This window comes from Haliotis cracherodii, unplaced genomic scaffold (assembly GCF_022045235.1).
Source record: "Haliotis cracherodii isolate W230 unplaced genomic scaffold, xgHalCrac1.p SCAF_16, whole genome shotgun sequence".
Lineage (NCBI taxonomy): Eukaryota > Metazoa > Mollusca > Gastropoda > Lepetellida > Haliotidae > Haliotis > Haliotis cracherodii.
Window position 1 is genome coordinate 16,294,768 of NW_027266271.1, and position 15,303 is coordinate 16,310,070.

General features: G+C 37.7%; 1 protein-coding gene across 2 annotated transcripts in view; it reads left to right on the forward strand.

The window, feature by feature from the left end:
* The window catches only part of LOC139463876 (src kinase-associated phosphoprotein 2-like), a 34,619-nt gene extending 19,754 nt beyond the window's left edge, over positions 1-14,865 (forward strand). Inside the window, exon 8 of one of the 2 annotated variants that reach the window (XM_071245286.1) lies at positions 13,101-14,865. In XM_071245286.1, coding sequence (XP_071101387.1) covers positions 13,101-13,597 — 497 coding nt within the window. In that variant the 3' untranslated portion in view covers positions 13,598-14,865. Of the gene's footprint in view, positions 1-1,307; positions 2,183-13,100 lie in introns of those variants that run through there. The other variant, XM_071245285.1, reaches the window with a different exon arrangement.
* Positions 14,866-15,303: the final 438 nt, after the last annotated feature.

Consider the following 15,303-nt stretch of genomic DNA (forward strand, 5'->3'; position numbering starts at 1 on the left):
CCACAAGCAGCTCCTTACCATTCCTTGCTTAATATCAGTTTTCTCTATGTCACTACTGGGGCTACAAATCTCCACGTCTTCCAATGTGCGCTGTAGGAGTTACAGCTCACTGGAACATCTGATTGGCCAACAAATAAAAAATGTTTTAAGAAGCTATAAATAAATGTCAGTCTTTAATCATGTTAATCACTTCCCTCCAAGTATGTTTGCTTTATTTTCATTTGGAAAACAAGATGGCGGCCATCTTGAAAACACCACCAGATTTCTTTTTGATTTGGTATCCTTATTCAAACTTCACTTTCAGTAGAAATTAAGTATAGGTATTTAGAGGTTAGCAATTACGGTATATATCTATGCTTTGTAGCCTATGAAAGATGTAGAAATGAGCTGTAAATCTTACAGTGAACATTGGAAGACTGTTCCAACAGGCCGATCCATAGCCCCCAGTAGTGACAAATAGAAAACTGATATGTAACAAGGAATGATAACCGCAGCTATCTCACAGTGTAACAAGTATACTGTATATTTATAGCACAGTGGGAAACAATCTAAAGAATAAGGTCTATGCTATGGATAGATGATACAACAAACCACACAGAAACCTTTACATCAACTCGACATAGAGGTGACATCACGTTGCCAAGCACAACCTACCCAACTATGTAAACAATAGGGATAAATAAGTCAATATGTATTAAGCAATTAATATCTTGGAATTTGTTTGATAATTTTCCAAATATCAGCTCCGTACAGGGATAGAATTAAATTTATATTTTTCTTGTCTGCAATGATGTGCTACAGAAATGCAATCTTCATGCCAGAATTGCCAAAAAATTGGCAGTCAACAAGAAATGTCCCTAGTCCTTTCTGAGTTATTGGGGGCATGGGTGAACCAGTCGTCTAAGGTGCTGCAATTTACTGTGCAGAGTTGCGTCCCTTTGGGCCATGCCAGAAACCTATGATAGGTTCGAATCTGGGATCACCCCGATCATGGGTTTCACCGAAGTGGTAAAAGTCTGAGACCTGCATCACTTTGGGCTTTCCTCTCACATTAAGCTGACATGCCATGATATAACCGCACACTGTTCAAAGAGGCGTTAAACCCAACTCACCCACTCCTGGGTTACTGTGAAAGGTTGTAACCCACCATGGTTGAAATAGTGCTGATTCAGCACAAACAATAGGGTAGGTGTATATCACATACAAAAATGCATTTCCAAGTTTCAAAATGTCTGTTATGCATCACCAATGGGTACAGCTCAGGGTTTGGTTCCGAGGTTATTCCATACGACTAAACTGCTTTTCAGACGATATTTATGAGGATATGGAGGAGGTGGCGGAGCAGGTGAAGACATTGTCGGCCACCACTGATGTTCCACAGCCTAATGGCAACAAGGATGATCAAGAAGTCTATGATGATGCAGAGTCTGCCACAAAAGCAGACGAGGAGATTATCGGCGAAATGGATGAGGTTTATGACGATGTGGGAAATGTTGAAAAAACTCTGTCAGCTCCAGAGAAACCCACAGAAAAACCGCCTCCAGTTCCCCCGCCGATGAGATCCATAAACAAACCTTCTCTGCCTCTCCCAGACCTTCCACCCCCTCCGCCCCCATCCAAACAAGATCAGCCTCTTCCAGCCTTACCGGATCTACCCCCACCCCGGCCTACTAAACCCATCCCCAGGCCAAAATTGGAGCTGACCATCAATCCATTGGAGGATTATGAGAACATGTATTATGGAAAATGGGATTGGAAGGCTGATTCAGACGAGGAGTTGTCCTTCAAGCATGGTGAAATTGTTCATGTTATTAACCGCGAGTTTGACAACAAGGACTGGTGGGTTGGCCGGATAGATGAAAAGTATGGTCTTGTGCCAAAACATTATCTCATCAGAGCGTATAAAGCAATGGGATGAATACTGAGGAATCAAAATTTTCATGATTTTTTTATTATTGATTTTGTTTAGTTATTTCTTGTTCTTTCAATCAGTTGTTATACAGCTGTATCGACAAGGTCTTCAAGATTTACAAATTGTTTGTATAATTGTTATTGAACTGATTTAACCATTTTTTCATACTCAAAATATTCTGTGATGATTTTATCTGTGTTTTTGTCTTATAATTATGGATAGAGTATCATTCATGTTAGGGTATATTACATTAAATTTTAAATTAAAAATATGAAATTAAGAAAAAAACGGAATATGAATGACATTTTCATAAAAATAGGCATTACTTGGAAGTTGATGGGTGACAAAGTTGAGATAATTTTATAGATAACAACTTCTTTATTTACAGCAAATAAAGAATTTGTTATCCATAAAATTATCTCTACGTTGATATTTTCACATATTTACTTCTGGCTCTACAAGCAGTTTGTTGGGACCATGCAGCCATTACCGGTACATCTGAAAGATTTCTGAATTTTATATTATCTCATATTTTCTGATGAAATGCAAGGATATTTTTTTTCAGTTTTTGGTTTATCAATTTTGTTTTGGTTGATCAAATTCAAATCATTTTGTCTTCTGAACATGCTGAAACTTGCAGTTAATTTTATAAATGTTATGTCATTTTACATGTATATGGTTAAAAGTAAATGCTTAATCTGTTTATATTTTTTCAATATCCCAACCTATACAGAAAGAGGTTTTTAACATTTTGTACTCCTTATGCTGGTAGTAAATCTGGTGACATGCAACAAGCTCTGGTGAGACTTTTAACATAATATTAAATGAAATTTTGAATAGAATTAATAAAAGAGGTTACAAACATAAGTCCAGATATACAATGAACATTATTTTATAACCAGACAGTGTTATCACATGAATAATTTACGTACTTCATTACGGATTTGTCGACATAGTATTTCATGTGTTATGTGCTCACAGTAATATCTGTGTGTTGGGGAAAAAACATCTAAAATCTTCAACCGTGTGTATAAGACGATCCCCCTTGAAAGCCCCCTAATTTTAAGTACGATAAAACAGCCTTATACAAAGCAATATACGATAAAGTTAATTTTCAGTGGAATATCCCTTTAACATGTTTAATGCATCACGATACACTGATATATTGTTGAATGATTGTATTCTGAATTCTAACCGTTTCGGGAGTTGGTGGTCTGTTTGCTCCTCGACTGAACTATTTATTAAGTGTAGCCGAAATGCCTGCCATCATTACCATGGTTATATAAAGTTTTGTCATGATGCTGATTACTACAGGTTACTTAAGGGCTTGTGTTGAAAGGCCACAGGGATCATGTATGTTATATTACTTAAATATAGAAGTAGTTGTGTCTATGTATTAGAGGTTAGATACATCAGCCCATGACATCGCTGTTCACATTCAATGCAATTAGCTTCTATTTGTTGGTTTGTTGTTTAATGCCACACTCCACAATATTCAAGCCATTCTGTTTTATTGGTTTGATGTATTATTTGTAGGCCAGGGTCTTTACTTTTTATGGGTGATGTATTAATTTAAAATGTGGACGGAAGGTCGAAAAAAAAATGCATCGCACTGGATTTTTTAATCATCTTTTTAAAGTTTGATTTGGATTGGAAGGTGGTAAACAAAATCTTGGCCATTTTTGTCCTTATGAATATTTAAAATATTAACTCTGACTTGTTATGACAATTTATTGTCAACAAATTCTGTTTTGGCCATATAAAAATACCTTAGATTACATTTATTGTCAAAGCAACCTTTACTGTCGTTGGTATAAACATGATTAAAAAAACCTTGTTATTCTGATTTTTTTATAAAATGATATTTTAGGAACATATTTTAGCATTTCTATATGACTGCTTAATAAGCAGTTCCTAAGTGCCTCAATGCATTCACCTGGTGCTAGAAGTGGAGAAAAGTGTTTTCCATGCTTGTGTTGTGATCAGTTTTACGAACATCAGTTTACCAGTCATTGAAGAACATGCTTTAGAATCTTCTCCAGCTCTTTGCTGCACAGCATTAAAAACAGCTAGTCATTTTAGATGTTTAGTCTTGGTTCCAACCCCCTTTCCCCAGGATCCCGAATACCATCTAATTTCTTCACTTGAATCTCATTTTCTCACCCCTGAATCCCAAATACTTTTTAACGCAAATATCAAAAGCACATGTCAGAATTCACTCTACAAAGGCAGAATGTTGATCACGGATGAAAACTTATAGAACACATTCCTAGGTCATAAGGGATATTATTTGAAGTTAGATTAATCAACCAGAAAAAAAAATATATAGGAACTTTTTACGCCTACCAATACATTTTTTAAACATGTTAAATGTTGACTCTGTGAACCAAATACAATTTTATTTGCGTCCCATAAACCTCACGAATCCCGAATACCCTCTAAGACCCTGGAATCACTCGTTCCAAAAGGGGGTTGGCCATGTTGGCAGCCTCAATCTACATAGGTCTCCTGATCTGTGTTTGTTGTATGTGATTATATGTTAGTTTAACATTTATTGATGGGAGATGTAAACATGTTACCATGGTAACTGCATTTTTGTTACACCACTATGGAATTGCTATATGAATTGCTATGAGAAGTTTAACTTTGATGAATGGCACGTGAATTTTTTAGATAGCTTTGAGTAGAAATTGAGATTTGTTTCATTAACATGATTAAGATGGAAAATAACTGAGCATTTTTAATAACAAGGCCAGACTCATCTATTCTCTTGTTTATCGGTAAACCTTATCAAAATTTTATAAACTTGCAAAACAATAAAAAAATATTGTTTTTGATTTAAGTATTTTTTTAAGCATGTCAAATAAATTTGCTTACCCATATGAATAAAATTCTGTAAGTTTTGTTCTGGTGGAGTTGACTTTGTCAACACAAGCTGCTGGTACTTCGTTTCTAGGGGAACACCCCAATCATGCCTAGTTGTATGGTCTCTATATACCCTGAATGATTCATAGACACTTGTCAAATAAACACAATTCACATCTTGAAATAACCAGCCAATCAAATCATACTTGTTATTATCACTCATATCTCCATGCAGCAACTTGTAACAAAACTTTTCATTGGATGGCATCAGAGTGAGTGAGTGAGTATGGTTTTTCGCCACTTTTAGCAATATTCCAGCAATATCACGGCGGGGGACACCAGAAATGGGCTTCACACATTGTATCCATATTGGGAATCGAACCCGGGTCTTCGGAGTGACGAGCGAACTCATTAACCACAAGGCTACCCGGATGCCCTATTCAAATATAAACCCAAGTCAAGAATGATTTGGCAAGTCTAGATTGCCTCAGCTCTAGCCTTGTTTTGGTCTCCATTTGGATTGTATTTTCTTATTTTGTAGATATTTATTATTTAAATAAGATAAATTTATCTCTTGGAGCAAAGACATACATATGTACTTTGCTGGAACTAAATGCTAGTCTAGAACTAGTAGCATACTACACCAAATAATTTCAATGCTTTTGGATTGCCATGTCTATATTAAAGCTGGAGTTTGATTGGTCAGAATTTTGATCATCTTTTGCCTCAATGATGTAGTTGCTGGTTATTCCAGGAAATGAACTGTATTCATCAAGTCATCAGCTATGTGACATTCAGGGTATATGAAGGAAAGTTGTCACCATGGAAACCCACATGTTGTTTCAATCAGAATGTATTTTGTACAAAACATTTCAAAAAGTAAATGATTAGCTGAGTGTTTTTCATTTTTTGACATGCAGGTGCCAACCCCTCCCTTCCCAGAATCCCAAATAGCATTGAGTAAAGGGTGTGGTTAGAAGTTAAATTACTGAAAAAATATCGAAAATATGAATGATATAAAGGCATTTTTTAGGTACACCATCATTTTTGTTTAAATATTGAATCTGCGTACCGAATATGATTCTATTTGTGCCCCCACTTACTGCATCCTGAATATCCTCTAAATTGATCCCTGAATCACTCATACCAAAAGGCCGGTTGGCAGCCTCATCTATTGATAGTAGCATGACCGATATTAACTGTTGATATTTTAACTTGCCATCGATATAGTGCCGCAAGGCACTGGGCAGTTGTGATGCATTGGTTCTTTGAATAATCATCATACATTTAGAATATTATTTTGAATGTTTGAGGATGCGTACTTGTCAATCTCATTAAAGACAGATCTTAGTTCTCTCTAGCGCTAAACAAAGATCCGAGGACATTCCATTACGGGTCATGTCAAAACAACCTTTTGCGAACTTTGACCGACCACTGAAATGACTGACAAAAAGTCAACATCAGCCAATAAGAAAGCAGCTTTCTCAAGCTTTACGGCACTCATTTCAACCTGACGACTTCCATTTCAGACTATGTTCAAATATGTTGACATAGTTCTCGATTAAAATTTTGAAAACTGAACAAACAAACATCTCGGAATGTCTAATATATTGTTGAGATTGTATGGCAGTGCTTCCCACGTACTGTGCAACGCCTGTTTCGTTCAAATATTTATCCCATGGAAGCGAGAGATAGGTGATGATTTTGACGGAATCAATCGTACAGGCTGCAAGTGTTGTTCGAATACACCGTGTTAACATTTTCGACGTTGCATGATTAGAAAACACATTCCGACTGTCACTTTCATGATCTGGTAAGTGACGATGTGATTGGTGGGATAAAAGGTAGTTCTGACATGACCTGTAATGGGATGTCCTCAAATCTTTGTTTAGCGATAGCGAGAACTAAGATCTGATTTTAATGAGATTGCGTATTTGTTAGTGTGGTCTCTTTCTAATGTAAGTATCAAATACCAGTTTGTATAAATCTATGTTTGTTATTGTCCGACAGGAAACATTCTAATACTCTTTGTAATGTTATACGTGATGGAATTTGAACCATTTCTTGTAAACTGAGCGTTCTCCTGCAATGACTGTGTTGAATTGAGAACAAAGTGATATTTGTCCTTGTGAAAATATTTCCATGCACCTCGTGCCTTCTGGAATGCGTCACACTTCTGCATGCTTTTCAATAAAATGCAGTCGTCATCATTATGCTTAATATTGTTTTGTTTTATATACCATGTCATCTTTTGTTGTATTTCCTACATTAATGGTTATTCTAACTATTAGATACAAGTATGATTTAGGTGGCTTGTGGAACACATATCCACTGGTCATTCCCAGATGCACATGAAATACAAGTGTTTTGGGGAAAACCCTCAGTTTCAACATTGTATAATAACAATAATAGGTATGGAAACGGTAAATTCTTATAGCCATTCAATATTGCTTCATAAGACTTATATATACTACTCAAAAGAAGTTAAAGAACCCCAGATTCTTTTATATAACTGTAGTTAATCTGTACTGCCATGATAGAAAAACTATAATATGAAAGAATCAGGTGTTCTTTGACTTCTTTTGAGTAGTATATGCTGATGCTAAAGATGCCTCATTATGCTTTCATTTATTATGAACACCAAACTCATGCATAAGGGTTTCACCAAAGTGGTCAATTCATCCTAATGACCTCAATTTGGGTTGTCCTTCTACATTAAACTGACACTCGGTGATATAAATGAAATCTTGTTTTAGCAGCATGAAACCCAACTCACTCACTCATTCTGTACAGCTATTTCGTTCGTGTACATGTGGCTTCGTCAGCTGTTGATGTGAAAGTGATACAGTCTACTTGACCGCCCCAGTTTCTAGTAAAGACAAAACTGACAGTAGGTCAATGCATTTCATTTAATTCATGAATCCTGAATAAAAAATGTTAACTTGAAGGTAACTTGGCCACGGAAGGTATGGCCGATGACCAACTACACATATGCATATGTGACATACTAAACTTTATTGACAGGAACACTGCGGGAGTTGGTCCATTGTTGGTCGGGATCCCCTGCACCTAGACCTGGGCTCACTTGAACCAAGCGATCTTAGCGCTAAGATGATCGTAACTCCCATACTTTAACATAGGCTTAAGATAGTCTTAGTGCTAAGATCGTTTTGTGCAAGTGGGCCCTGGGCTCACTTGAACAAAGCGATCTTAGCGCTAAGATGATCATAACTCCCATACTTTAACATAGGCTTAAGATAGTCTTAGCGCTAAGATTGCTTTGTGCAAGTGGGCCCTGGACCCTATATCTGCAACCAACAACCTCCCCCCCTCCCCCCTCTCACACACACACATGCACACGCACATGCACATGCACATGCACATGCACAAGCACACACCACACACACCCAATACACACGCACACATTCCACTTCACACACTTGTACTGTGTCACACCAAGGTACAATGATACTGTAGGATCCAAGAGCACAGCTAAAGGCTTTGCTCTAGTGGACATTTGTCATTTGGGTGATTTTAGTAGTGTACAATAAAGTGCTGTTTGATCCATGTGTTGTGTGTTCCATAAGTAGGTGCACTGACCAGATTAGGCCGTATCCTGTACGTATCCTGTACTGGAAACAGTTACAGTAGGGAGAAATGTGAATCATGTGAAGACCAAATGTGAAACACACAGTATGTGAAGCACAAAGAATGTGAAACACACAGTATGTGAAACCAAAGGTGAAACAGACAATATGTGAAACACAAAGAATGTGAAACACACAGTATGTGAAACCAAAAGTTAACAGACAGTATGTGAAACAGACATTACGTGAAACACACAGTATGTGAAACCAAAGGTGAAACAGACAGTATGTGAAACACAGTTTGTGAAACAGTATGTGAAACAGACATTATGTGAAACACACAGTATGCAAAACACAGAAGGTGAAACGGAGTATGTGAAACATAATTTGTGAATCAGTATGAAACAGACAGTATATGAAAAAGAAGGTGAAATTGTATGCGAAACACAGTATTTGAAACACATCATGTGAAACACACAGTATGTGAAACACAACATGTGAAACACACAGTATGTGAAACACAAGCATGTGAAACACAGAATGTGAAAGTACAAATATTTCAACATCAAGAAGTTATTCAAGCACATCTTTGTATATTCCTCATGTATACCACAAATCACTTCATGCCCCACAGGTAATACTGAGACAATCTTTAACAGTTACTCTAAGTTGGTCATGCTTCCAAACTATCGACATAGCAATACAATAATCTTGAACACGGAGCTTAACCCCAATTCACCTCACCAACCTCTTCCAGATCATAAATTATGTATACATTTCTATACGCAAAGCCACATACCTATAGATGTCTTCTTGAATCTGTACTGCCCAGATATTTGTAATCTAACAATAAACAACAAGGGTGTTTTCATCCTGTAATGTATTAGCACATGTACTAATGCTTCATTTTAACACTTGTGCTTTGTGAAGACAGACATGTTTTTTTCTGAGCTTTGAAACTTTAAATCAGGAAATTGATGCGTCACAAAATTAATGAGAAAGTCGACACCTGTCCTTAATGCGTCCGAAAAAGAATGCGAGTAGCCTTGCCCCAATCTCATTAAAATAAGATCTTTGTTTTCGCTGTCGCTGAACAAAGATCTGAGGACATCCCATTACGGGTCACGTCAGAACGACCTTCCATCCAACCAATCAGAGCCTCGCTTATCACATCATGAAAGTGACAGACGGAATGTGTTTTCTAATCATGCAATCTCAAAATATTTAACAGAGGGTATTCCAAACGACAGTTACGGGTTTTATGATTATACAATCTAGGCCATCAGTAAGCCATTCCAATATGTTCTTTTTATCAGTTTTAAATTTTTTAACTGAGAATACGTCAAATTATGTTTCGAAGCGTTGTCGCCAGTGTGAAACTAGTGTTGTAAAGCTCGAGAAAGCTGCCTTCTGATTGGCTAATGTTGATTTCTTGTCAGTCATTTCATTGATCGGTCAAAGTTCGCGAGAGATCATTCTGACGTGACCCGTAATGGGATGTCCTCCGATCTTTGTTTAGCAGTAGCGAAAACTACATCTGATTTTAATGAGATTGAGCCTTGCCCTTAAACTATGTTAACGTAGTCTTCCATTGAATTCCATGATATAGTGTGGGGGATAGTAGTTCCATGAAGAGCTTGGCAGGCAGTATTGTCTAAATCCAGTGTTAATTATAGCATTTTTATGTATGCCATTTTTTCCGGAAATGTACAGTAAACCTGAGAATACACTATACTCCAAGATATCCTGATAAAAATATGTCACTTTATTAATGTGAGCAGGGGACAGTCGCATTTTTCGCATTCATTTTATGTTCGTATTAATTACCTATGTCTTGGATATAATAATCATGATGACAATTGGTAAGTATTATTTATATTTTCACATTGTACAGCACAAGGTCAGTTTTCATCCTACAGAAGATCTTCTGAGCTTGTATTTGCCTAAAAAATAATGGTCTTGGTTATCAGGCACTGAATGCATCATCATAAAGTCTGCCTCATGTTTTGTTTTTATTTCCATTTTAGCAAAAGTAAAAAAAATCTTTATACTTAATAACAATGTGATCCAATATATCACACAGTTACTTCCCTTTGCACTACTTTACTGGCACTTCATGTTGTGATCATGGCGGCAATGGGAGTATGTGTGCTTGTTTATGTAGGGAGGCCCTTTCCCAGGTTGATGGTACACAACTGTTCATTTGGTCACATACTAGTTTGAATAAGCCAAAACCAAAACCAAACACCACCCGCCCGCCCTCACTATATTCTCAAAAGTCATTGCCTGAGAACCAATTCTTTTGTTTTTTAGTCCTTGATAGCACATGAGTAGTTCTTTGATTTGTTTAATCACTGGCACTTGGAATATATGAACTACAGGCAGCTCTGTAGTAATTCCTGTATTCCTCTCCTGAATTGTATTTTAACTCATGCAACATATATACTACCCAAAAGAAGTTAAGGATCACCTTTGATGTTACTATCGCTAATCTGTCATGGCATGACAGATTGACAATAGTAGTTGTATATTTGACAGTTTGAAGTCAGTTTTCCCCATGTTAAACTAACGGCAAAAACCTAGCCTCTTTAGCGAGCCTCCCAAAGGGATGGTCGGGAAAATCCCATGACGTCACTCAACAGGGAAACACCGTTTTTGACGTTAGTTTAACATGGGGAAAACTGTCTTCAAACTGTCAAATATACAACTACTAACAATAGTTGCATGACAGAATCGGGTGTTTTTTTACATCTTTTGAGTAGTATATATGTGAAAATATTCGAAATATGTAGTCCATCAATGCACTGTATTCTCGTCCATGTTTACAGTATGCCACATACACCTTGTGTGTGTAAAACATTTTCTGCCTACTAGTATTGGCAACTTAAATAGGCCTCATCTCAGCCTCCCCGTTCCTCATCAGTTCTCTTCTTGTTGGTAAGTATGTTATTATTTGACAATGCATGCCGATATGATTTAATAATTTGATTTGGGCAAGTCTAAATCTGTAGTATGTATTATTTAAGTTGAAACTTTACAAACTTTCCATATATTGAAATATATACCACAATATATAAAGCAATGCGAATACTTTATTATTACTTTACACGTACAGTAGGTATCTGTTTGTTTCTTTAGTCATGTTTCTTCCGGATGTATACTGATGGAAAGAAATAAGGGAGGGAGGGAGTAACACAGAATGGCTGTTAAGTGAGGGAGGGAGTAAATCAGAACGGCTGTCAAGTGGGGAAAGTCGGAATTACTGTAAAGTGAAGGAGGGAGGGAGTCAGAATGGCTGTTAATTAGTGAGGGAGGATGTCAGAATGGCTCTCAAGTGAAGGAGGGAGGGTGTCAGAATGGCTGTTAATAACTGAGGGAGGGTGTCAGAATGGCTGTCAAGTGAAGAAGGGAGGGAGTCAGAATGGCTGTTAAGTGAAGAAGGGAGGGAGTCAGAATGGCTGTTAATTAGTGAGGGAAGGTGTCAGAATGGCTCTCAAGTGAAGGAGGGAGGGTGTCAGAATGGCTGTTAATTACTGAGGGAGGGTGTCAGAATGGCTGTTAATTAGTGAGGGAAGGTGTCAGAATGGCTCTCAAGTGAAGAAGGAGGGAGTCAGAATGGCTGTTAAGTGAAAGAAGGGAGGGAGGCAGAATGGCTGTTAAGTGAGGGAGGGACTAGAGTCAAAACAGTCAATAAAAAAATGTAAAAAATGGACATTGGTATGTTAACTCATACTTAGAATGTTAATATGATTATTAACTTCAATAATGTCAGTCTTTGAATTATGTACATAAGTAGCCAATTCTAGCGTGAAAATAGAATGACAATGTTAATTTCATATAGCATGCACAAGGCATGAAGTTTACATGATAGATGATAAAACAGGAAAACTTTTTTTTCTATTTATCCGCTAATGAAATATTAATTCAATATAAACAAATACAATTAATATATGGCCATTCTGACTTTTTCATAGCAGTTTTGACTCTTTTTGCCACAGCCCTTTTGACTAATACCATGCATAAACATGACAAAAGACAGCATATGTTTGACATGTCATTCCTGGGTACACCAAAATAACTGAGAATGCCATACCCAGGCCTCAACTCCAATACTTGAACATAGATTTATGATAGTCACACTGTGATTGCTTTGTGGATTTAGACCATGACATATTATCTCACTTGAACTATTTTGTTGCTATGTAGTTTGTATTTTGAAGGCAGCAAGTGTGGTTCCTCTGAATTGGTTGTTCCTTTATTTTCTCCTTCAGTATATTTCAATATACCGTATTAGACATGATAAGCGCCCAGGGTGCTCTCAAAATTACAAATAAGGGGCTCTTATTGTTATATAATTTTGTAGGAAAAAAAAGAGTTGAAAGATCGTTAATTTCTAGGTTTATGTACCTGAAATGATACAAAAGAAAAGTCTATGCGTATTATACACGACAGATATATTTTTCCAGAATTTAATTGCCCATAATTAAGGGTGCATATAACACATGAGTGTGTATTATACACGAATAATTAAGTCTTGTGTACATTGATAATTCGGAAGAGGCGCTAATTGAGATTGTTCACTAGCCAATATATTAGCAAATATCACCGTGAGCGCTTATTAGGTTGAATATGATATACAAGATATTTGTATGACAACTGATATCGATCACTAGCCCACTGTATGCTGTGTATGATCTCTCATATCGTGATATCAAATGCATGACACCTACTTTCAGATGACACCTATGAATACTTCAGCGAGGCCTCCAACTACTACAACCAACAATACGACGACGCGTCCGCTGCCATCCCAGGGAATGAGAATTATGAGTGTCTTGATGATGGCTCTAAGGGGATGTACGATGATGCCAGGACCCCACAGCTTCCGTCCATGCCTCCACCCGCTATCCCAAAACAACCTATCCCCAAGATCTCAACCGTTTCCAAACAAGCGGTCCCTCAGACCAAGACTCCTGCCAAACCACAGGAACAGCCACGCCTACCCATCAGGATCATCGTCAACCCAGATGAGGACTTTGAGAATATGTATTACGGAAAGTGGCCAAATAAGGCCGACTCTGAGGCCGAGCTGTCCTTCAAAGTGGCGGACATCATTCACATCATCAGCCGGGAATATGACAAGCAAGGCTGGTGGATAGGACGAATGAAAGATACATCCGAGTATGGCCTGGTCCCAAAACAAATGCTCTCTCCTGCTTACAGGGCCATGTAGTCGTCCATGATCACCTGCATTGACAGAGAGTTGACCAGTGATAACAATAGTTAGCTGTGGTTAGGCTAAATATGATATATCTTCCAATAATCAGAATAGTGTTATGAAGATGTTATCGGTCATATGTTCTCATTCTGATGTATTCTTTTTCAGTTATTTTTGTTTATGTACAAGAACTGTAGTATCTTCCAATAATCAGAATATCGTTATGTTATGATGATATTTTTAGTAGTTCTCAGTCTGAAGCATTTTTTCTTTTTCAGTTTTTTAAACAGCAATGATACATGGAAAAATTTTCAATTCACATGCTTGCATTGGAACCATATTCAAGCACCCGTGAAGTTTGGCATTAGTTTTTATTGGACTTCAGTAACCCATGTTTGTCGTAACCTGTGTCTAATGTGAACAGGTGGTTAGGCTTGCTGCCTTGTTTTATGCATGTCATCGTATCCCAGATACGTAGATCAATGGTCATGATGTCAATCCTTGGATTGTCTGATCCAAACTTGATTATTTACAGATTGCTGTCATATAGCTGCAATATTGCTGAATGTGGTGTTAAACAACAAACGAACAAGCATATTCAACCATCAAAGGGATTGACAAGCAACTCAATTGAAATAAATTTGTCAACTTGAAAGATTTTCGCAAACATCCTACAATGGCTTTGAAAGTTCTGTTTTCTCAATCAGTGGTTTCAAATGGCAATAACAACCTCTGAGTCAGATTGTTAGTCTTTGTTTCAGGTTTCAAGAAATGACATATGTTTAAGTTACAAGTTTTTTGTTCAATATTAGAAGTATTCCTTTTCATCAGTATAGTCAAGTTCTGTGTTTCTGTATGCTAATCCAGGGAAATCATCCAGATTTCAAGATAATCCAATCGTGAGAAATGTGCCTTCAGTTATATATTGCATTCCCAAAAAAGAGCGTCCATGAGGAGAGGTTTCTGGATAAACAAGGTTTCACTGAAAGCGTATGTGGCTGATTCTTGTTTACACAGCTGTTCCCTTATTTCTTTCCTTCAGTATACACACGTATACATATGACTGTAGATGTTCTTGTCCACCGAGCTGTTTCCTTGTTTCTTCCCCTCAGGTGTATGTGTGTATTCACTCAATTGAGTCTCTTCACAAATGGGGGCGGTCGGGTAGCCTACTGGTTAAAGTGTTCGTGAGTTGAAATGGGGTTTAACCTCGCGTCCAAGATTATTGCACTTATATAGCGACGTGCATGTACGTGTGTGTGTTTGTGTGTGTGGCTGCTTGTACTAGTCCGGACTGATGCAACTATATAGTGCTAGCACACTGAGATACCATGCCGCAGTTCAACATGAATACCCCACTCAGACACAGTATACTGACTCTGAGCCGACCAGTCCTTGTTTAGCAACAACAAGTACCATCTTTTAACGTCTTTTGGTATGACGCGGCTGGGGATCGAACCCCGGACCTTCCGCTCTCCGGGCGGACGCTCTACTATTAGACCACGGAGGCGGTCTCACGCTGAAGACCCGGGTTCGATTCCCGACATGGGTACAATGAAGCCCATTTCTGGTGTCCTCCGCCATGATATTGCTGGAATATTGCTAAAACGGCGTTAAACCATACTCACTCACTCTTCATAAATGCCTGGTGCCATTACTGCATGTCAGTGATCCATTCACATGGTTTTCACCAGTTTTGAGCCCAGTGGAGTCACTTTTGG